The sequence below is a fragment of the Festucalex cinctus genome, chromosome 10, assembly GCF_051991245.1.
Source record: "Festucalex cinctus isolate MCC-2025b chromosome 10, RoL_Fcin_1.0, whole genome shotgun sequence".
Taxonomy (NCBI): Eukaryota; Metazoa; Chordata; class Actinopteri; order Syngnathiformes; family Syngnathidae; genus Festucalex; species Festucalex cinctus.
In genome coordinates this window covers 7,259,990-7,284,951 of record NC_135420.1, presented here as the reverse complement: position 1 = coordinate 7,284,951, position 24,962 = coordinate 7,259,990, and the positions used below count along the sequence as shown (strand labels likewise).

Below are 24,962 nucleotides of genomic sequence, written 5' to 3'. Positions count from 1 at the left end.
TGATATATATATATATATATATATATATATATATATATATATATATAGCTATCTATATATATATAGCTATATATATATATATATATATATATATATATATATATATATATATATATATATATTAGGTAGTGTTAAAAAAAATCGATTCGGCGATATATCGCGATACTACACCGCGCGATTCTCGAATCGATTCAATAATCGGCAGAATCGATTTTTTTTTTTTTTTTTTTTTTTTAGGATTCACACCTTGAGCATGGAAGAATGTTATATGAACGGCACATTAAGCCTTAATATTTTTATTTTAATGCTGTTCAAATGTGAAACAGATTGCAAACTGTTTGTGTACAGTGGCTCACGGTTATAAGCCTCAAGTTTTAGATAAATATATTCATACAAATCTTACAGTGTACATGTACAAATTTACTGATAGTATTTTCTAAATTTGAATGGAAAAAAATCGCAACAATCGACTTATAAATTCGTATCGGGATTAATCGGTATCGAATCGTGACCATTCGTATCGGGATTAATCGGTATCGAATCGAATCGTGACCTGTGAATCGTGATACGAATCGAATCGTCAGGTACTAGGCAATTCACACCCCTAATATATATATATATATATATATATATAGCTATATATATATATATATATATATATATATATATATATATATATATATATATATATATATATATATATATATATAGCTATATATATATATAGCTATATATATATATAGCTATATATATATATATATAGCTATATATATATATATATATATATATATATATATATATATATATATATATATATATATATATATATATATATATATATATATATATATGACTTTGGAAATCAGCCTTTTTTTTTAACTGTACACATTGTAGCCTATAAGCTATTTCATTATCACGATATTTTTCAGAAGAGTCCGTGTCATCTGCTGCTTTATCAAATAGATTAAAAATCAGTCCATAAAGTCCATATGTAATATGTGTTTGATCCGATTTTGGCAGGCACTGAGAGTACATGAAGGTTTTCTATCACCTTCTTCTCAGTTATCGTTATCGAGAGAGAGAGAGAGAGAGAGAGAGAGAGAGAGAGAGAGAGAGAGAGAGAGAGAGAGAGAGAGAGAGAGAGAGAGAGAGAGAGAGAGAGAGAGAGAGAGAGAGAGAGAGAGTGTGAGAGTGAGAGAGGTGTGGGCGAGTTTAGGCAGGCTGCGCGGAGTGTGTCGCCAGTACGGAGGTGACAGCAGAGCATGGAGACGAGGCTCCACCGGCGAGCTGAGACCGCTGCGGCGAGAGAGGAGAACACACTCGGCTCTTTGCCTCTGGAGCCAGCGTGTTGAAAGGAATCGAGAGGAATTTAACTTCTCGGGGGCATATAGAAAAGGAATGGCTGATCCTCTGCGGAGGACTTTACTAGCGAAACTCCGTGGGAAAAAATCCAAGAAAGGAGAGACGCTCAGCGCTGGATTGGGCTCCACTACTGCCGCGAACGTGGGCCGAGAAGGTAAAGAAAAAGTTTTGCAAATGCAGCGAGACTCCGACGAGGCTCGCCCAGTAGTCACGCTATCAGGCCTGGATTACACGGCAGAGAGAATGAGCACGTACGAGAATTGTTTTGACGGGCCAGTGGCGCAAACCACGGGGGTTGAGTTGCTCCGGCTGAGTCCGTCAGTGGAGTTAGCGGACTCACGTCCGCCGTTGCTGAGAAGCGGGGGCAGGGTTCGGGTTAATGGGCAGCTCCCGGGGGCTTCACTTCAAAGAGAGGTGCAGTTTGCGGGACATGCGATTACAGAGGCTAATACGAGCCACTGGGAGCCCGCGTGTGATGACACGATCACAATTTCAGGAGAAACGCATGCCCAGAGGAGACACTTCATCTCAGTCCCGTGGCAATGCAGCGTGGGGGATTCAATTGGCTTCGGGGACAATCCAAATCATATTTATTCCTATGCACAAACTGTGAACTGCACTACTTGTAATTGTGAGCCCATGATCCAAGGACGTTCCCAACTGCCAAGAACTGTTGTTGCTGTAAATGCACATAATACCAACAACCAAAGTTTGGAGACAGCCGTGCTTGCGAATCCAATCCCTGCTCAAACAGAAGAAAACCTCATTCGATCAATTGATATCTCTGCATACTCAGTGGACTTCAGGGGCCCTCTGCAGAGCCCATCCTTCTTCCCAGCGGAGCTAGAAATATCATGTGATATTAACATGGCATCCATGTGTGACACAAAGGTATCACTCAAGCATCCTTTAGACAGTGAAGATGATGATTATTATGATAATGAAATTCTGCCTTTCTATGAAACTAGAGCAAAAACTTCAAGTGATAGTGGAGATGCTATGACGCTGCCCCAGATAGGTCAGGATGAAAGACAGGCCGATGAGAATCACGGTGCCCAGGAAACAGACAGGCTTAGAAATCAGCTGAAAGAGGCTTATTACCTTCTGATCAATGCTATGAATGATATCAATTTGGACCAGCAGGTAAGTGCTGGTTTAAGTGAACATCACGCCACCTCCTCCTGTAGTAGCCACTCTAGGGATAGCTTGTGCTCACGGGTGTCTGCCAGAAACATGGACAGTGACTCGTGGTCCTCTGGAGGTGACCACAACGCCCAGCAGGTGTCTGACACAGATTCCTTGCTACTGTGTCTTGGTGGAAATTTAGAGCCGGGCCTCAAAACCAGACAAAACAGTAAGAGCATGGTCAATCTTTCTCTGGCTAAGATAAAACCTAGGTTAGTGCGCTCTGCTAGTGAGGGAGACATCAGGTGTCCAGCTGGACTGTGGCAGTGGACAAACCCTCTTAGAGTCGTGTGTGATGGTGGAGTGCTAAAATCACATCAAGACAGTGAGGATGCTGAAGTTATAAAAGGAGGCGAGCTTTCAAAACCTCAGATGGCCTACATTGCTGCAAGCAGTGATGAGCGCTTTCAAGTAGTCACTGGTGGGAACCTTGCAGAAGGCAGTGGTTCAGTCAGCAGCCTCACCGGTTCTTCGGACAGCAACACAGAGGGATCAGCACCTTCTGATAAAAAGCAGCAGTCAGCTCGGGTTCCACCACTGGGGGGCAACTCAGTCAACAAGGGCCACGGTGTCACTGTCAACAAAATGCAACAGTGGATGCACAAAGGTCGCCTGCTGTCATCTGAAATGAAGCAACGCATAGAGGGTTCATCCTCGGCCCACGGTGGGAGCCAAAACCATGAGCGTCCCTCTCCTCAGGCCAACCAGGGAGGAACGGGGGTCCAAACATCCAGCCGAGTGGTAAAATCTGTCAAGTCCCCTGCAAGCAAGACACCACAGCATTCAGGTAGGATGGCCGCATGGAGTGGCCTCAACTCCTGTGGATCTCCTAAATCAGCGAACTCTCACCCTCCTTCCTGTATGATTACTGTCATCATCCTCCACTCATAGTACACTCCGCCTGGTGGCACTCCTCTTCTGGATGCAAAGCAAAGGGACGAGACACCTCAGACCTCTTTGCTTTCTTTTAAGATTCTCTAACTGGTGGCGGGTTCTCTTCTTCACACTAATGTAGGCACATTTTAACACCAAATTAATAGCACATCCAGTTTTAGATGTGATCACTCACAGTATAGTTCAATAACAACTAACTCATTCTCCCTGTTGGAGTTTTTCTGGTGTTGGTGGTGGGATTGGTGTATGTGAATGACATTTGGTTATGTATGAAATGTGTTACAGTGAAAACATCTGTATCATGAAACCATCTGCATTGGATAGGGTAACCACATGTCCCGGTTTAATGGAGACAGTCCCGTTCTGAGCCTTGTGTCACAAGTCTTAGCGGATTTTGCCAGTCTCATTGTTTTATCCCATTTCTACAATGGTCTCATTCTGACGTCCCGTTTCTTTGTTTTTAGTCCAGTTAGCAAGTCAGTTTTTTGGGCCATGTATATTGTATGTCAATCATACAACTCATATGATCAACCAATTAAAAATAGTTTTACAGTAACTGTTAAATTCTTTTCTATTTACTTTCACATTTTCACGTTTGTGTCATACCGGAAGTGGTTGAACTGTCAACCACGATAGCATTTAGCATTAGCTAAAGTAATAACAACCATCGGTCACCAGATTGACTAACAATTAAATTTGTTGTAAATAGTTTTTGGTGAGTATTTATTGATTGTTTGATTTTCATCGAAATTGTAGTGTCCCAGTTTTTAATTTCAAAAGTCTGGTCACTTTGGAGTAATCAAAATGTCAATTGCCTTAGCATTGTGATGATTTGCTAAAACAGTGCTTCTGGTTCATTGTGTAATAGCCTGGAGTGATGTTGGGTACAGCACATGTATCTTTAACGTTCACAAAATATAGCCAACTATGCGTCTGTTGTTCGACATTTTTGACATTTTACAAGTCAGTTTTAGGACTGTAAAAGATCACCAAATTGTTTTGATCATGCTTTTGCTTTCTATGAGCGCATGTGAGTGTCTGCAGAAGTCCCTTCCAGAGCAAATACTTGAGCTGTCTTGTGTGCAAGCTGCTGTTGACTGTCAGTGCTGTGTTGCCACAAATAGAGTGTGATATCTGTGGCTGCTCAGAGGAAGGCCTCTGTGTTGGGTTATGCCACTGGTCCAGCATTCAGTAGTCAGTCATTCATCAAAACCTGGGTTTCCCAAACTTGTTCCGATCAAGATTTGAAATTCCCGAAAACTTACTAAAACAGATGTATCGTCACAATAAATTATACTGTACATAGATGAATGACATAAATGAATGATAAATACATTGATTTATTTATTGGCAAGGAATTGTGTGCTTGCTTGAGGTACAACAACACAAACATTTCACTCTGACAATAAGATGAGAGCCATATGGAGTGCTGACGCTAAGTTTGGGGAACCTTACCCTTTTTCTGAAATATATTTTCCCCAATGTCTGCCTCCTCTGGATTTCCCTGGATATTTCCACAGCTGTGGCCAGAGGAATCCAAAGCAGAACAGGAGCCAGTGCACTAACTCTGGTTGTGTTTGAGGGTAAGGGGGTTGGGCTGTCATGTTGCCTTCCTCCCCAGTCATTAACTCAGGGCAACTCCATGGTAACTTGCATTTAAAGGAGACATTGGATTGAATTTTTGGGATGCCATTCCTGCTGTTTAACTTGTTTGCGTGGCGTCACTTTCGCCCCATGAATGGACAATGTGTGCTTGCTCAGAGGATTCAAAATAACAATGGCTTGAGAATGCCGGTGTTGTGATGGTTGTTCACTCATGTCAGAATTATTACATTTAGTTGGAGCAACATGCCAAAGAAACCCATACTAAACTACATTTCTTCCTTACAAACAAACGACTCAACTAATGCTGGCAGTTCAAAAGCTTGTTGTTGATAGGATGTTTGGTTGCGCTTTCAGGATACATTCGAGTGATACAGGAGAAACCTGCAGCATGATTTTTTTTCTAGCACTCTTAATGAGCTAAATCAGTCATGTCATAGAATAAGTCTGTGCTATTTTTTTCTAATAAATATGTAATCATGGAGCCTTGTTTAGTAGAACTTTTTTTTGTATGTGGGTCTCAAAACAGCACACTTAAGAGGAAGTAGGGCTGGGTCTAAAATATCGATATATCAATATCGAATCGATATTACTTTTCATAGCCCAATATCGATACTTTTAATACAGTTTTTTTCCCCCGTAAATTAATGTGCCAAATAGGGCCCGACCGATTATAATTAACCGATTATTGGCCTTCAAACATTAGCCAAAACAATCGGCCAATTGAGTTGATTGGCCAATTATTTTCGCCTTAAAACGTTATAGAAGAAAGACGAAGTTTCTGACGCTGTACCCTGAATGTATCATTTTTGCTTGTGTAGCATTACCAACTAGCAAGTGTGTAATGTATGTTATTCTGGTTATTCTGTTGTCCCTAAGCGTCCTTTAAGCTGTTTAATTACCACAGTTGGAGTTAACTGTAAAACTAAATACACAACGTTAAGAATTACATCCACTGTATATTTAAATAAAAAACACGCTTTGTTTTTAAAACATCGATAACCTAGCGTTAACAGGAACTTAGCAAATGCTAACGGGAAGTTAGCATCGACTTTGGGAGTGTTTATCCTTCAAATAACGAATCGAATTGGGCGCTTCTGAATCAAATCGAATCGATTTTGGAAATCTGAATCGATACCCAGCCCTAAGAGGAAGTTGTATATGCATTCGGTCACGCTGCCAAGACACCTCAGTGGGGATGCTAGTGTTGACGTGTGACGTAACCCCGGACAATCTCTGGCCTTTAGTGATGTAAAAAGAGAAAAATCTCCTCAGAGGATCCTCATTACCATATGAATGCGCATCGGCGTGAATGTATGGCAAACAGCATAAGATCCTCTTTTAAAAGGGTGCCCCAAACGCTGTACACAACAAAGTGCTGTCTTTATGGACAAGAGAGTTGTTGGTGTAGGTTTGCTCTTATCAAAAGAAGAGCCTGTGTGGAGACAAACTAAAAGGAAAGCTGGTGGGAAAGTGGCTCAGATGTTCGCAAGGAGGAAGCGTATCTGTCACTATTCGATTTAGATTGAGAATATAATTGGAGAGGTTTAGTGGCTGTGCCACGGGTTTTTAATAGTACATCCGGGAAATAAGCTTTTCTCTGTTTTTAGCTCTATCGCCAAACCGTAACACTTCTCATCTCAGCGCCACCTCTTCTCTCTTCCTCCCACACAGACATGCAAACCTTATATTATTGTGCTCTGGCCATCTGTTACCTTAAAGGGGTGTGAGATTTATGTTGGCTCATCGCATCCTCTACACAGCACCGTGCCACAGGGAAGCAGGTTGTTTAGCTCTGTTATGCAAACGTATTTGAACTCTTTTCCTCTACATTGTCTGGTAGGTCACCGGTCGGTCTTTTATAAATAAGAACCCTGAAATCCAACACAAGTAAGACAATACAAGACAAAATATGTATGAGGATGAGCATAGCTTTCTAAATCACAAACTCTATACATTTGTCAATAAGTCAACCATACATGCATTTTCTTTGCTGCTTATTCTGTTTAGGGTTGCAGGGAGCCTATCCCGGCTCACTAAACAATAACAAAGATAAAACTGTAATGGCCTGTTCCTTTGGAAATACGTTAGGCCCACTAAGGAGCGTGGCAGTGGAGACAGCGTTAAGGCTGTAAACCTGGAGCTGTTGTCTGGAATGCTCTTCGTGTCAGCACATGCTTTACCTTCTAGTTATGAAAGACCCCTAAAACAAGACGGCAAGGTGGCATGCTGACAACAACTCCACACCGAGGCGACGTTTTGTCCTCTTGTCGTAAAGGACGAGCCTGGACATTAATAGTTTTTATTATCCTTATTTTCATTAGCCCAGAACTGTACACAATCATAGATATTCATCTTATTCATTTGTTTTTTTTTTTTTTTTAAATCATTTCGTGATCAAGTCAAGTAGCCATTTTTTTTTTCATCAAAAGCCGAAGAAATCTCTAGAGCAGGGGTGTCCAAACTTTTTCATTTGAGGGCCACATACAGAAAATCAGAAGGACTCAAGGGCCACATAATGTTATGAAGAGAAATTGTGTTTCGTCCTAAAAATTGTACAAATATTTTATTTGTGCTTTTGCATATTTAGAAAACTGCTACAGTTATGTAAACCAATTTATTTGTAATATGGCAGTACGGTTATTATAGTTTTGGAATTTTTCATTTTAGTTAGTTTCTATTAGTTTTCTGGGTGGTTCTGTTAGTTTTTATTAGTTTAGTTCTTAAAAAAATGCTTAGTTTTAGTTTAGGTTGTTAGTTTCAGTATTACTTGTGCGAAATATTTAAAAAAAACATCATGGGAGCAACGTCATCTGAAGGTACTTTTCTATTGGCTGCTGCTAGATGACGTCACTTCTGTGTGACATACTTTCAAACGTCATTATTCCAGTTTATATCATAATAAATCTACTAAAAATCACATTTAAAATCATCCCCAAAGGCTCATGCATTAAATTAATTACCAAAGACTAAAACGAAGGACATATTTGCTATAATTATAGTTAGTTTTAGTTAGTTTTATAAACATAAAATGTAGTTTCAGTTAGTTTTTGTTTTTTAAAAAGCATTTTAGTTTTCGGTTACAATATTGTTTTTTGAATTTTAATTTTTTTCATTAGTTTTAGTTAACTAAAATAATCTTTCATGGCACCCGTTTTTCGATACCCTCCCTTCTTACTTTGACCATCTCCAATCATTTTTGTTTTGTTTATTTTATTTGAACTGAGTCAAATGCCATTTTTAGCATATGTCGCGGGCCACTGAAAAATGGCGGCAAATGGCCCCCGGGCCGTAGTTTAGACACCTCTGCTCTAGAGCCACACATTGAGTAGTATCGTCATCATTTGTTGGCGTTTGTAACTTTGCCGTTTGGTTCTCATTCACATTTGGTGGAAATCAGAAAAAAAAAAAAACACTCCCCCCCCCCCACAGTGTAATCAAGGCGAGCAAACAAATGTCCCTGGCTGATGGTGGTAATTAATAGAAATCAGAGAAATGTAATTGGCAACTGGAGTGTAAAATACAGTAAAATGAAACTAACTACAAATCGTTTTCATTTCACTTGAGAAAAGGTAGCAGACTCAGCCTCTTTTGTGCTTGATGTCATCGAAATATTTTCTGGTCTGGAAAAGACAGCATATTGAATTTTGCTGAAGAGACATATTTCATGATGGCCTTTAAACAATTCAATGCAATCACATCTGAGGCTTAATTCACTTTCAAGAAAGAATCTGATCTCTTTTATCAATAATATACATACATACATGAATGTGTCCAATTTATTTAAGAAGACACTAGAAAATTGTAACCCTGATAGAAGCAAAAATTCCACAGTACTGTTCATTACCCCTCTCATATTACTGAGGTGGAAAGATGTTTGCTGACAGTAGTGAACTAATTTCTTGTGTAATGTTGAGAACAGACATTTCAGCATTTCTGTGCTTGAAGTCAGATGTTTTCCAACCACACGTTCTAGAAAGTACCTCACTTTGCTTCTTACACCAGCAAGAATGCTGAATTGATGTCGAATGGCTTTCACAATGAAACAGAGCTGTATAAGTCAATCCAAGATCTGTGTGTTGTAACGGAAACTCAAGACAGGAAAAAGCAGTTTGTCAATTTTGCTCGACATCACATTCAGCCAATCGATGCACATATTTAGTTCCGTTTTTGTTATATACAGAAAGAAACCCCCATGTGATATCAGTTTGCTTTAGGAAAACAATCTGCAATTTACAATTCCAAAAGTTCCTGAAACTAAGTTTAGGCTCCTCTAGTCATTTTTTTTTTTTTTTTTTTAGGTTGTTTTAAGGCTGTTCAACAGTTGGCATGCCAAAGTAAATTCTTCCTTTCACTTAATAATGTTTTCAGCATAAAAAAGTGAAGTGTTTTAACATTTTAAGACCTAATCTATAATTTGCCTGTAGATCCAAATACAACCTTGAGGAAAAAAAAAGAAAAGAAGTTGACTCATGTGGAGAGGCATGTCTGAGAGCTAAAACAGAATAGCTGAAGGTCTTCCCAACAGCCTGAGACAGTTTGATTAATAGTGTGGTGAGAAAAACAATATTACTAAAAATAGTCATAAAAATTTGAGCAAATTACCAACAAGCCCAAACAAGATATGGCTTTTTGATCTAGAGAAATACCGTAAAGGAGAGCAGATATGAGATAATGTATATCCATTTGGGGTGTAGCAAAAATGGTTTGAATTGGAAAATCATTATTTATTTAAAACATGTGAGTACAGTGTTCCCTCGTTTTCCGCTGGGGTTAGGTTCCAAAAAATACCCGCAATAAATGAAATCCGCGAAGTAGTTAGCTTTATGTTTTACAATTCTTATAAATGTTTTAAGGCTCTAAAATCCCCGACCGCACAATTTATACACTTTTCTCATTGAGGCATTTACATGTTTTCACATTTCTCTCTTGTTCAAACTTTGACAATGTTCATACCTTCATAAATTTTATAAAAAGGGTATATTACTGTAAAAAAAATATGCAAAATTGCACTTAAAAAAAAATCCGCGATATAAAGAGACCGCGAAAAGTGAACCGCGTTATAGTGAGGGAAGACTGTACATCAAATCAAACTGAATCAATTTGTTCCACTTTAAAACATATCGAGGTACGTATCGAATCACCTTTTTGGAGAGCTATGGCTTAAAGCAATGACACCTTTACAGTACTGATGAATTCATTCATACTATAAAGCGACAAAAAAAAAACCTCATATACCATCAAGAAATGATCCGTATATCAAATCAAATTGTAATCCTGATTAATGTTGTTCCGATACCAATACTGGTATCGGCAGAGGCCCCGATATTGCATTAAAACACTGGTATTGGTATCGGTGAGTACTAACAAGTAACATGCCGATACCATTAATTCCAACACTAATATAGGATTTTGAATGCAGCATCTTGTGTCTTGCTCATGCACGACATTCACTGATATGTGACATGTTCACTGCATGCTGATCTAAGATATCCTATTGGCCCTTGAATGCTCTGAACCAATGGCAGGACAGCTTTTTCATGTTGAGCAAAAAAATTCTTAGGTATCAGTATAGTATCGGCATCGGCCGATACGGCAAAGCTGGGTATCGGAATCGGTATCGGGAGCCAAAAAACGGTATCGGAAGAACACTAATCCCAATGAATCAAACAGAATCATTCCATTTTAAAATAAACCGTCCTTGACTCGTATCTCATCCATATATCGAGGTACATATTGAATCTCTTTACTAGGGATTGTAATAATATTTGTTACGATATGAACCTCACGATACGATCATTACCATGATATTGTGTAAGGTTGGTGATGTAGAAAAAGCTTGCCATACTTTTGTCATGGCCTGGGTCGCATGCGGCAGAGTTCATGACCTGTTATGTGTCTGTTTAGGTACTGATGTAACAAGTGTCTGTTTACAAAACGTGATGTTCGTGATGTCAACCTTTAATCCTTTCGGTGATGTCTGGATCTATGTGATGTCGTTCTTTAGTCCTTTACAATTCACTGTCTGTGGGTGCAGTCTGAGAATTGTGTGTGGTTTGCCGGATTATTGTCCAACTGTCCTGTGTACTGTGAACTGTCCTCTGGGTTTCTGCCTCTCGATGTGAATAAATAGATAAAATCTTATTGGTGTCTGCATTCTGGGATCTAACCCTTCAGCACACAACAACTTTATAAAAACTCCTGATATTGTTATGATTATTAACAGCTCATAACGTCATACATAAATAACCTACAATCACTAATAACACCTAATATTGAGGCACTTGCTTTCTAACTCACTCACACGTGAATCAAATCAATTTGTGGAGGATCTCAAATGTGTTACGTTCCCCTTTATCGAGACATTAGCGTGGGTCTTTGACATTGGTGGCCAAAACATGCCTAAATAAAATTAAACTACACCAATGCACTAACCACCACAGGGTGCTGGAGCTGCACAATTGGAATACATTCTCACCATTTTTCCAGATGTGCTGTTTATAATATCATGCGATATTGCGACAATTTTAATTTTGCAACGTCACAATACATCTTTACCTCTGTCACATACCTCTTTATGCTTATTTATTCAATCATATAATCATTTATTTACTGTGACTACTCCTTTGGTTTCATGATACAGATGTTTGCTTTAACATGACTGGGCATGATTTAATTGAATTGAATCTGTATTAGAATTGAATATTAAATTTAAATTGAGATGAATCCATCGGTTAATCATCAGCACGGTGATGTGGTGGTTAGCACGCCATCTGTTAATGGTTGTTTGTCTCTATGTGCCCTTCGATTGATTGGTGACCAGTCCAAGGTGTACTCCGCCTCTCTCCCAAAGTCAGCTGGGATAGGCTCCTGCTCACCCGCGATCCTTTAGGGGACAAGCGGTGTAGAAAAAGGATGATAATCCTGATTCATTTGTCTCCTGCATGTAATATTAACCATCATATTCTCTAACCTCCTCCTTCTATTGCACATTCAGCTCTCGCTGAGAATGTCCCAACGCAAGAGGCTGCCAGGGCCAATGAGCTTTCAGCGTGGCGACCACACCTCCACACCATCACAGTCGCCAAGAAGCGCAACTGGCTGCAGCAGAGCACCCTTGGAAAGAACCACTGCAATAAGGATGAGCTGCAAGGCAAGCTAGGAACTGAGGAAGAAGGACAGCTACCACCTCCGCCAAGTCCTTCTCCAGAGCAAGTGAGAAGTTCAGGGGCAACATCTTCACGGCCAGCCCACCTGCATCTACCCAAGGTTAATCTTACAGTCTTATTCTAACGGACAACAGCTTTTAGCAGGATAGTTTGACATTCAAGAAATTCCTGATTTGCTCTGGTGGTTAAAAAGATAATAAGCTTGATCTTATCATACAGTATATCTGCTCTAAGATTAAGATCAGTCAGATCAGACTAGTGGAAGATCTAAATCTCACATTTTCTCAACAACAAAGAAGACAAGATAACTTTTCTTTTTTGATATTTTTCTTTTTTGTAATTAAGGCATAAATAAAAGGCAGACTTAATCATTTTTATGTTTATGTTTTTTTATGTTTATGTTTCATCTGGTCTTGTAATACTCATTTAGCATTTTTATAAATCACTCTCCAGCCAAAAATAAAACAACTGAACTATTTTAAAAAGTAGGGATAGGCCTATTTTTGGCCGGGCTGATTATCAGCGCCAATATTATATTTTTACAAACATTGGTATTGACGTTTACAAAAAAAAAATATATATATATGATGGACGATAAAAGATTAATTTAAAACTGGGTTAACCTCAGGGAACTATTTATTGAAACTTTCAATTAAATTTAAAAGAGATGCTGCTGATCTTGGGTACTCACTGCACACTGCACTTTGTTTTATATGTAAAATTTTAAAATTTTGGAAAAACGTATTTGCTGTAAAAAAAAAGTACCATTGGGACCATTGGTGTTTACTTATTTAAGTTTTCATTTGACTTTTTTAAGACATACTGATTACCTTAGGAGCTTTCTGAACTTTTTGTTCAAATTTTAAAACCAATACATCTATTGTCTAAGGTTAACATTTTGCAAGTCAATAAATGACATTTCAACAAAGTTAAAAGTTGGAATGTGTATTATTTTATTTATTTATTTGTTTATTTTGACACTAATATTTTTTTCTCTGAAAATTCATAATCCAAATATCGTGTATCGGCATCGTTGACAACTAATAATCGGTATCGGCCCTGAACAAAAATATATGTATGTATATATATATATATATATATATGTATATATATATATTAGGGGTGTGAATTGCCTAGTACCTGACGATTCGATTCGTATCACGATTCACAGGTCACGATTCGATTCGATACCGATTAATCCCGATACGAATTTATAAGTCGATTGTTGCGATTTTTTTTCATTCAAATTTAGAAAATACTAATCAGTAAGCTTGTAGAGTGTAAGATTTATATGAAAATGTATTATTTATTTATCTGAAATTTCAGTCTTATAGAGGTTGTAATCTGTTTCATGTTTGAACAGCATTAAAATAAAATATTATGGCTTAATGTTCCGTTCATATAACATTCTTCCATGCTCAAGGTGTGAATCCTTAAAAAAAAAAAAAATCGATTCTGCCGATTATTGAATCGATTCGAGAATCGCGCGATGTAGTATCGCGATATATCGCCGAATCGATTTTTTTTAACACCCCTAATATATATATATATATATATATATATATATATATATATATATATATATATATATATATATATATATATATATACACACACACACACACACACATATAGGTCTAGTATTTGTTAATATCGCTATTAAACGACAATTGTGAGGATAAGCGGTTCAGATGATGGATGGATGGATGGATGGATGGATAATATCTATTAAAAATATTGCAACACTTGGGCAATTCACTCATGAAGTGAAAAAAAAAGTTGTGTACAGATATATTTGTCCGTTTGTTCAGAAAAACATTTGTTGAGATCTCAGATGAGTGATGGATCAGAGGGCTTTATAATCGCCGTAAAACAACTGCTCGTATTTTCATACATGTGTGATAACTCAGAGCTCTCAAGTTTTTCCATGCCTCTATGGACAATTGAGTATGGATTACCATAGAAATAAGTTAACATAATGAACTGGTACTCAAAAATTAAACTCTGCTTGATTAGTTATTGTTAAAAAAAAAAAAAAAAGTGTTTCAATATGTTTCACCATGAAGTCTCTATTGTAGAGTTAATTTTGAGTAACATGAAACTGATGGTGAAACAGTCAAATTAAAATGGTAAACATGATAAATGGACTGCTTTTTATACAACGCTTTATCTCCACCATATGGTGCCCAAACAAAACGCTTTACAAAGCCTTGCATTCAACCATTCACACACACATTCATACATCAGTGGATGGCTGCTGCCATGCAGGGTGCTGCCAGGTCCATTCGGAGCAAATCAGGGTTCAGTGTCTTGCTCAAGGACACTTTGACATGGGGACAAAGGGCTGAGGATTGAACCCACAACAACAAGGCTTTGAGACAACCATTCGACAACTGAGCCATGGCATGCATTAACAAAGTTAGTTTTGTAATATTGGGTTAGGTGAATACTGATTTCCTCAATGTAAATGGATGTATATCATTTATGTGTGTTTTGAAATCAGCGTTTAACTTATTTTTCCTCTTCGTTCTCTGTCTGGATCTAGGCAAGTGTGTCACCACACCCCAGGAGTGTAGACCCAGCCGAAGAGAATGATGCTGATGACGAAGGCGAGATCTGGTACAATCCAATTCCTGAGGATGACGAGCTTGTGGGGGCCAACAGACCCTCCGTCCGGCTGCTTGACTCCCCTCAAGTTGAGCCTCAGAGTAGGCCCAGTAGAGGTTACAATGGGAGAACCTTGGAGACCAGTGGGCCAGAGTCACTCGGGGAAAGCAGTTCAGGAGATGGCAGTCAAGGAATTGCTGTACATTCGACAGAGGCGCAACATTTACACAGACAGATGCTTGCATCTAAACCTCAGGAGGAGGGAGGGCCCTTTACCAGCAAATCTATAGGTAAGTCAAGAAAAAAAGCACATCTTATGTTGATACAGTTCTACAGTTAGTGTTGAAAAGTATATCAAAGAACAGAGATATCTGACTGTGTGGGAATAATGGCTGACTTTAAAGTATAAAAAAACATCCGGGCATTTCTGATATTTCCCCAATGCAACGCAATGCAAATGATTTGTACGGTATTGTTTTGCTTTTGCATGTGACTATCATAAAAACCAGATTGTTGTCTTATTCAAACGACATTTCATTACATTTTTAAATCAAAATTATTCTCACCAATCAAATTAAGTCCAATGCTTTTCAATGAGCGGAGAGCATAATTTCACTGAGTAAGACTGCCATTTTGATTTGTGACGTAAGCTCGGAATTGTCAATTGTCATGTAGATATGGCTTGATTGTATAGTTAGTACAAAATGATAGCAAAAACATGATCCGGATAACCACAGATGCTAACCGGATGCTAACAGATGCTAGTAGATTCATCCCACCACATGCAAAAATTGGGGAAAATAGTCTGTTTCACTATCTTGTAAAAACTTTCGTTTGTGCTGCTCCGGTTTCAAAGGTAGGCCTATTACCCAGTTGAATTTAATAACTGATCAACAGTAGCCGCTTACTAACATAATGACAAAAGACTTGCCTGAAGCTGCTAGCTTAGATTGCATATTGATAACAAATACGGATTGTACAAACTTGTAACCTTCCTAGCCTGTGTGTCTATTGCAAGCACTTACAAGTGTAGTGAGAGGGAAATTCATTGTAGTTAATCACTGCTCTCCATTGTTCATCTTTCGCGTGGCACCGCTACTATCCTGCTTTTGTGGCGTATTCGGGAATAGTCACGGTGCGTCCGGAGCTCAAAAGAAGGGGAAGTCAACCCAGAAATGTACAATATGTTCTATGCACCCCTACGAGTCTAAACACGGCATTCTGATTAACATTATTTGTTGTGGAATATGAGTGAAAGAGGCAGTAATGTGAAAAATCAACTTTTTGGAGCTTTTAGCCATGCTAAGGTGCTAATTCCTCACCAAAACAATCAATCATTTCTCTCCCAACCTGAGAAAACAAGCGGGCACTCACTCTGTCACTCTGATGTCATCAGGTGCGGACCCATACCCGCACAGCCTATGTGGACTAAATCCACGCCCATTTTCTCTGAAACCTCTATGCTCGCAGGATAGTGATAAAAGTAGCCTTTATCAGTAAACATTCTGTCCAAACGAATTCAAAGTAATCAATTAATCAATCACATTTGCAATGCCAAAATGGAATAACAGTTGGCCGTCTTAAATTCCCAGAAAAGTTCCGTGGTGGCTGGCACTTGTGTAAACTACAGGTGAAATTTCTGTGCTGTTGAACCTAACTGAACGAATGGGATAGTGATTAGCGCGTTCACCCTCTAAACAGAAGTTTCCCCGGTTCGTTTTTTATTTTTCTTCTCCCCTCGTCCTCCACTACGATTTCTTGCGGCATGGAGCCGCCGAGAGCGTGGTTGTACTGCAAAGGCTTCTCAAATGCTTGAACGCAGCGCTCCAGAGTTATTTAAAAATGTTATCCCCGGTTTGGCAACATTAATGGAATGACGCATTACTTTGAAAATTCACGTCATTTGTATTGCAAGGTGAAGTGCTTGTTGTGTGCAACTATCAGTACTCATAAACACAATCCCCTTCACTACAGTATCCATAAGCACAGTCCCCAATACCTCAGTTTTCATACAATCAATGCCGCAGTAGGCGGGGTACACCCTGAACTGGTTGCCAGCCAATCACAGCGCACACAGAGACGAACAACCATCCACACTCACAAGCACACCTAGAGACAATTTGGAGCGCCCAGTTAACCTGCCATGTATGTCTTTGGAATGTGGGAGGAGACCGGAGTACTCGGAGAAGACCCACGCAGGCACGGGGAGAACATGCAAACTCCACCCAGGGAGGCCAAAGCCTGGACTCGATCTTGCATCCTCAGTACTGGGAGACGGACGTGCTAACCAGTCATCCTCCGTGTCGCCCAAGTAAAAAATATAGTAAAATACGCCCATGTTGAAAAAAGTCATTATACGCAATCCATGGGAAAAGTTTGGAGACACTTTCATTTATCATTTATCAGAGGAGCACATTTGTCAAGATTGACTTGTATTGTGCAAGAGTAAGTAATTATATACACATTATAAGAAAGGATTGCAACCCTGGGTGGAGTAATGTGCTGTTGACAACATAAAAATTAATAAAATTTTGCGCAAAGAAATTGTTAACAACTCTGGTCTACAAAATGACAGTCAGCACACAACTCTTTGTGTCATAATAATCCCAGCTTCCTTATGGTCTTTCCAAACTTCCGACTTGTTTTTCGCTCTGATGTGGCAACGTGATAGTTTGGACCAATTGGCACATGTTGAACAGAGCCTATAATTAACACTTTTCTATGGCACGCAAACAGCCCTTTACTTGCTGAAGGAGCACAACGCTGAGTGAGTAGTTTGGGTATGTTGAGGAAAAGCTAATACTTTAGATTTAGTTGTCCTAGTAACAGTTTTACTGTATGAATGTCTTGAGTTCACGTCCACTAACATCAATACATGTCGCACACACAGAACAAATATAATTTAGGCTATTTTTGTCAACATTGGCTGAATGAGATCTGTTAGCATAATTTGTAGCTTTTCTTGCTTCTTAAGTTTATCAGTGGCTAGAATTGTAGACAGCATTTGCATGTTTATCACATTCGCAAGGGAGTGAATGTTCTCTGGAAGTCTATGGAAGTGATTTTGAATGTTTGCTTTTACCTGCGACCTACTTGTGATCTGACGAATCACAGTCATTTACACCATGTAATTGTGTGTGAATTGGTTCTGTTGAACAGGAGCCCTAAGGAGCTGTTCTGTGATAATCTGGGGCATGCGAGTTTATCTGGTGGCGATGAAAATGGGAAGAGGGAGCTGTGTGATTTTTAACGGCTCCACCCCTTCACTTGGGGACTGCCTTTCTCCCTGTTGCCTGTTGACTTCACATTAAATTTCTCTGAGTTTGATGAGATATTAATTCTGGTTATCATCATTAACTGCATTATATGTGTTGTAGATGCATATTTTGGAAAGTAAATTGCCACTGTAAGAGCATAATTACATTGCAATTTTTTTTCAAGATGATGCCGATTGTGATAATAAACTCAATTTATTCTTATACATCATTGTCCTTTGCTATGAAGTGATAACTTCAAAATAAAAGCCATATACCTTTCTCACATGTCAAAGCATGTCATCTTTGACCAAGCTGCATTTGAAATCTATGACATATGACGTAGTTAGGGGTGGGTGATATGGCTTAAAAATTATATCACGATATTTCAAAGAAATTTGCGGCGACGATATTTTTGACGATATTGGCAATAATTACTGAACAATAGATTTGTGATTGAGACTTCAGAATAATAGCACTTTTATTGCAGCAACAATATTTAAACCACCTTTTTTTCCCAGAATTGAAATGTAAACAAAGTGCAAATATAGCAACTGTAAGGAATAAAATGGAAATAAAAACAGGCCATGGTGTTTACCCTGCGAATATAACATAACAGCTTAAAGGACATCTACTTAGCAAATACAACGAAAGCACATACCTTCAGAAATAGGTGGCAAATTGCATGAGTCAAAAAAGTCCACTATTTTCTCCTGTGTAGTTGAGCCTCGTGTTGTTAGGATATGGGAGCAGCCAGTTTGTGGTGTTATGCTTTGTACATCGCAGGCAAATTGTATTGGTAAAAAAATGTTTCCCCTCTGCGATTGTTTAGGCAGTGGTTATTGGCTCCTTGAGCGTTATTTTGCCGTGAATGGCGAGAAAATGCCGCGTTTCCTTGTAGACATTACAGAAAAAATACACTGGTAATATCGCAGACAATATTTTTTGGAACATCCCTAGACGTAGTTCAACCATTTTTGTGAATTTCTTTCCCATCCCAAGTACAGTGGTACCTTGACTTGAGTTCAATTCATTCTGTGGGGAAGTTCTTCACTCACTTTATTCATATATCAAATACATTAGCCATTTATGTTGTGGTTGTGCCATCTTCACACATGCTCATGCTGAACATTTACAGTGCATCAACACAGACAATGTTTTTGTCATCAATCATCAAAACACACTTGCTGTCTAAAATAATTGTCCAAACTTTTTTTTGGTACAATGTTTCAAAATACAAGTACAATGTTTCAAAATACAACAACAAAATACATCTCTGTGCTAGTTTGTTGTGATAGCACCCCCCCCCCCCCCCCCCCCCCAAACACACACACACACACACACACCTCTATCTTGTGGGTTGTTTGCCAGTATGATTATGCATTGAAAAACATTGCCAATTTTCACCAAATCTGGCTAGGATGTAGCATTGGACCAAGGGAGAAGCTTTTCATAATGAAGCATTGTGTTACACTGGCAGGACAGTTTCCAGTGATTAATCAGATAAAGAGGGCTTTGGCTCAGAGGGGCTGCCAAGGATCACAGTCTACTGTCATTTGTTGTTGCAAAATAAAGCTGAATTATCTTTTCTATCCCACAACATTGTGTCTGACATTTGGAGTGATTGGTAGGTTATTGATCTGTCAGGTATTTTTTCCACATCTGATTAGTTTGGAATAGTCTGTTGAATCTTCATCTGTTTATTAAAAGGCAAATGTATATTTAATTATTGGGGGGGCTCCTTAACCGTGCTCGAGGTTTTGTAAATCCCAGTCAACTTCCTTAAATAAAGAATACCAACCACAGATGGATTTTAAATGTCCCCGGGAGCATGGACTTGTGCAAAAGAATTGCAGTCATCATCAGCTATGTGAAATAGGGCCCGACTGATATGCATTTTTGAGGCCGAGGCCGATACCGATGATTGGCAAAAAAAAATACAGATTACCGATTAATCTGCCGATTATTTAAACATATATAATGCATAAAATTATTCCTTTCCCTAATTACTTTTCAATGGGTGCCACTTACACACAAACTTTCGCTATTAACTCATTGACTGCCATTGACGGAAAAAGACGTCAAATAATGCATTTTTGCTGGGCTGGCAGTGAATGTGTTAAACACAATGTGCCAATATATTTTGTGATTATATTGCAGCATCCTTTTTTCCTTTTTTCTTTTTTTAAGGCAAATTTTGCTTAGAAATCCGTCAATTTTGGTTACATCTCATCTTAACTCATTGACCGCCATTGACGGAAAAAGACGTCAAATAATGCATTTTTGCGGGGCTGGCAGTGAATGTGTTAAGATTCTCTCTTTTGATTGACAAGTCCATATTAAAAAAAAAAAATCATGAAGTAATAATTATACAAGGTTATTGTATAGATTTATGTGTCAATAATAAAACCATTCTTACAAGTCTTGGGACTTATTAGACTAACCTGGGACCTCGGGGATTGTATTTTGCGCCATGCCATGTGGAAATGTGTGTCAAGACAAAAAAATAAAATCCTTGGATGTTTGCATCCTTGAATTTCGAGAAAAGAAAGTCTTTGAATCCCTGAAATATCAACTTTATAATATAACTTGAAAGGACAATGACAAAATAAAACAATATGAAAGTTAAATAAGAATAGAAATAAATAATAAAATCATAGCAAATAAAAAAAAAAGTAAGAACAAATACTGACTGTTCCTGTGAGCTTTGGCCTCTTGGGGGCAGTGTGTTTCCGTGCATCCATGGCGTACAGTGAGTGCAGAAGAAAGTTGCGATTAAATTCTATTAAAATAATTAGTTTTTCAGACATTGCGAAGAATTTGTGCCTTTGCGTAGTGTTATCTCATCTGTGGGTATGTGTTCCCACAAGATTTGTGTGTGGATATTCGTTATTTGCAGGAAAAACACTTCCAAAGTCAATGCTAACTTCCTGTTAGCATTTGCTAACTCCCTGTTAGCACCAGGCTAGCTAGGTTTTTAAAATGAAGCATGTTTTGTATTTAAATATACATTGGATGTCATTCTTAACGTTGGGTATTTAGTTTTACAGTTAACTCTAACTGCGGTGTCATTAAACAAGTTAAAAGATACTTACAACAGAATAACCAGAATAACATATGCTACACATTTGCTAGTTGCTAATGCTACGCAAGCAAAATGGTGCATTCAGTGTACTTTCACAGCGTCGGAAACTTTTTTTTTTTTCGATTACGTTTTAAGGGGTAAATAATCAGCTATTTAATCCCATTTGGCCGATTGTTTTGGCCGATGTTTGAAGGCCAATAATCAGCTGATTAGAATCGGCGGCCAATTAATTGCTCCGGCCCTAGTCTGAAAGTAAACATTATGTACAGGGGGGCAAAATGTAGCCCCAAATCAGCCTTTACTTATTTGTAAGTTACCAAATACATACTTTCCACCATCATTTACAAATAAATAATTTTGAAATCCTACAATGTGATTTCTAGGATTTTTTTGTCTTTATATTCTGTCTTGCGCGGTTAAAGTGTACCAATGATGAAAACACATCTCATCTCTGTCATCATTTTAAAAGTGCACGATGCAAGATTAGACTCAAATTTGAGTGTTAAAATAACCATATTTTTCACCCGCGCATGTTTTAAGAATTGTATTATGGACAGGAGGCACTACTGTGACACAATGACTGTTGCCCCTATTTTAATAGGGAAAAATGTAATCGGAAAAAATGTTGGAGCGTTCGAGCCGGAATCTTTAACTGTGGCTCTGAGCATGACGTCATGCGCGTGCACGCTATTGTCCCTGTTAGCTCTCGCGATTGTTCACGCAACTTCACGGACAGGACAGCTAATTCAAGATGGATTTGAAGAGACCTGCACCCGATACATCTCAATCCCTTATGGAGACTCCACGGAAGGCAAAGAGAAGTAAAAAACTTTCAGACCAGCGTCACAGGAGGACGCGGATAAATATAGGAGCAGCGTTTGTCAGGTGGAGAGAGCTAAGAGCTATCCTGGGAATGAAATGGGACCCACAGCTTGCTGACTTTTTGCTAAAATGGTAAGACTTCGTAACGAAAATACGATAGGGTCTATTTATGATTAGCAGTGCAGAATAAAACTACCACACGGTCGCTAACTAATGTCTCCGCACTTGGGCATATTAGCAACTCACTGCTATCCTCAATGTCATCGGATTCACGGGATGCACTATTTACGTTTGGAAGGTTGTAATTACGTAAGCTTTTGTCACTCAAAATGACTTTCACATACAAAGCAACTTGAAGATTAATACGTTTCTTACCTCTGTAGACATTATTAAGCCTATGAAAAAGGCGTTGTGCTCCGTGTTTACGTTTGTTAAATTAACTTGGAGGTTTCCTCGTGCCCGAAAAGTCGCGCACGCTCCTGGCCATGTACACGTCGCTGGGGTCCATTCCACGTTTCGCCAGAGGGGTCGCAAATGTGCAAAAACTCTGAATCCTGCTTCGTGCCCCTTTAAGTGGGAGAACTTACACAATCAGTGGCTGACTAAATACGTTTTTGCCCCACTGTACATGCAATTGTGTGATATACTAACCACAGTAAAGAAGCATTTGGTGTGAGTTTCCTCACCACAACTTTGTAAATTCACCAAAAGTCTCTGTGACTAACAGTAACAACCTTGGATCCAGATGCAGGCAGTGTCTTTGAATGAAAATGTGAGCGCAGACACAGTGTCTCCCTGTACTCATTTTATCCAAACTTTTTTTTTCTGTGTCTTCTGCTTTTGATTCTTCATAATTATCAGCATGTACAGACTTGGCTTTATTTGCAGGGGCAAGGATTGGACAGGGCTTCCGTTGATTGAGCACAAATAAGTGGCCTGATGAATTAATGAAGCAGTGCAGATGTAGATGACTCTGTGACTATAGTTTTCCTCTGTTCAGTTGGCTGCTTCTTTACCTCCTTACCGGATGCACTCCAGACTCTTTGTGTTCCGCCTATTGACTGACTTTTTGTCCATTTGAAAGCTCTGTTTATATGGAGAATAATGATTGATGGACTCCGGGGGTGGTGAGCATGGGGCATTCCCAATCTCATCTTCTCTTTGCAGGCAGCTTGTGGAATCTCACTTGGCCAGCGCTCAGGATGGGATCAGAGCTTTTTTCTTTTTTTTTCCAGGGGGTTGTTTTGCTCACACTGTCTGCTGCATTCAAGATTGAACCCGTGCTTGCTAAAGTTACACCCGAGCTCGAGTCTCTGAGTTAAAATCTAGAATCTCATCTTGGCGGACAACTGCATAGTTTGGCTGGGAGGGAGTCAACAAGACAGTGAAGCAACATTGTGAGAACAACACTCTAAATTCAGAGTAGATTCCATAGTCTGGTGTTAGATGTGAACTTTAGGTCACAGAGCGGTATCATAGTGTTCTCTGCGTCACACTTTTTTTTTTATTTTATTTTTTTTATTAAACCCTCACTCAAATTACATGTGTAGACATAAGATTCTCTGTTATTACCCCTGCTGCAAACGTTTATTCTATTGTAGAAAGTAAGAAAGAAAGAAAGAAAGGTGTTTTTTGTGTTTTTTTTTAAGTGAGGATGTTCTGATAATCGATGGATAGATTATTATTGGGTGTGTTAAGCATGAACTTGGAATAGCAGAAACTGGACTCAAAACGTAAAAACAAAATGACAAATAATGATTACATGATTACTTCAATTCCCAGGTGAATGAGTTAACAATTACAGTACTGTACTGACAACATTATATGTTACAAAATAGGAAGACCATGATTGATTGTTATTAACGTTCGTGACAGTATTGTATAGTTATGTTATGTACCACGCGGAACCTTTCAAAGCAGACATCCAGTCATACAGTATCTTATATACTGTGCATACTTTACATTTACATTGTAGCTCTCATTTGTAGTGTTTAGGAACCATTTAGAACCATTCTGCCAATCATATATCATAAGTTCAGGGGGAAAAAACCCCACAATGCAAAGTTGAAAACAAATACCTTTATTTTGTCTCGCTCTATAGCCATTTGAGTTTGTGATTTTTATTCCACGTTAGAATCATAGTTTTCTTTAAATTAAGGTCTAAAGTAAGCAATTTCCAAGCTGTACTACTTCTAAACCTTTTAAATTTAACAGGTCTCTTTCATATTAATTTAAGCCCCAAAACATTTGAGAGTACAGTGAGTGAACTCCTGCCTTTTGTGGATTGCTATTCACAAATATGCATTATTATTAGGGATGTAACGATATCCAAACATCACGATACGATATTATCACAATATGAAGTTCACGATACGGTAATTATCACGATATTGTGGGGGTGTTGGCGATATTTAATAAAGATCAAAATATTGTAAAAAAAAGACCTCATACTAAAAAAAAAAGCACAATATTGTGCTTTTGTACACAACAACAATGCATATAAACCTCCTACAATCTCTAAAAAAAACTTGAGGCGCTTACTTGCTAAGGCAAGCACACATTGATCGCTGATTCGCTTCACAGGCAAATTAGGTTTCCCTTCATCTGACTGGCCAAATATAGAAGGCCAAAACATCCATAATGAAAATTAAATTGCACTAATAAACTAGCCACTAGAGAGTGCTAGAACTGCACAAATAGAAATCAACCTGACTTTTTAAACAAATGTGTTCCTTTTAAATATTGTGAACATGACGACAACGATATTATGGCAGTTTTAACATCACAATATCACCCTTATCGTGACATCCCTAATTATTATTATTTTTTGTTTTGCTATGGAACCTGTACCTAGCTTTTTTTTTTCCAGAGACATACACTTGTTCATTCTCAGTAGTGTTGTTCCGATATGGATACTGGTATCGGCAGAGGTGCCGATACTGCATAAAAACAGTGGTATCGGTATCGGTGTCTACTCACAGT

General features: G+C 38.6%; 1 protein-coding gene across 1 annotated transcript in view; it reads left to right on the top strand.

Moving 5' to 3' along the window:
• The first annotated feature begins 1,212 nt into the window (after positions 1-1,212).
• The window catches only part of syde2 (synapse defective 1, Rho GTPase, homolog 2 (C. elegans)), a 63,483-nt gene continuing 39,733 nt past the window's right edge, over positions 1,213-24,962 (top strand). Inside the window, exons 1-3 of the mRNA XM_077534494.1 lie at positions 1,213-3,334; positions 12,041-12,312; positions 14,758-15,109. Of these exons, the coding sequence (XP_077390620.1) occupies positions 1,399-3,334; positions 12,041-12,312; positions 14,758-15,109 (2,560 nt within the window). The 5' untranslated portion in view covers positions 1,213-1,398. The remainder of the gene's footprint in view (positions 3,335-12,040; positions 12,313-14,757; positions 15,110-24,962) is intronic.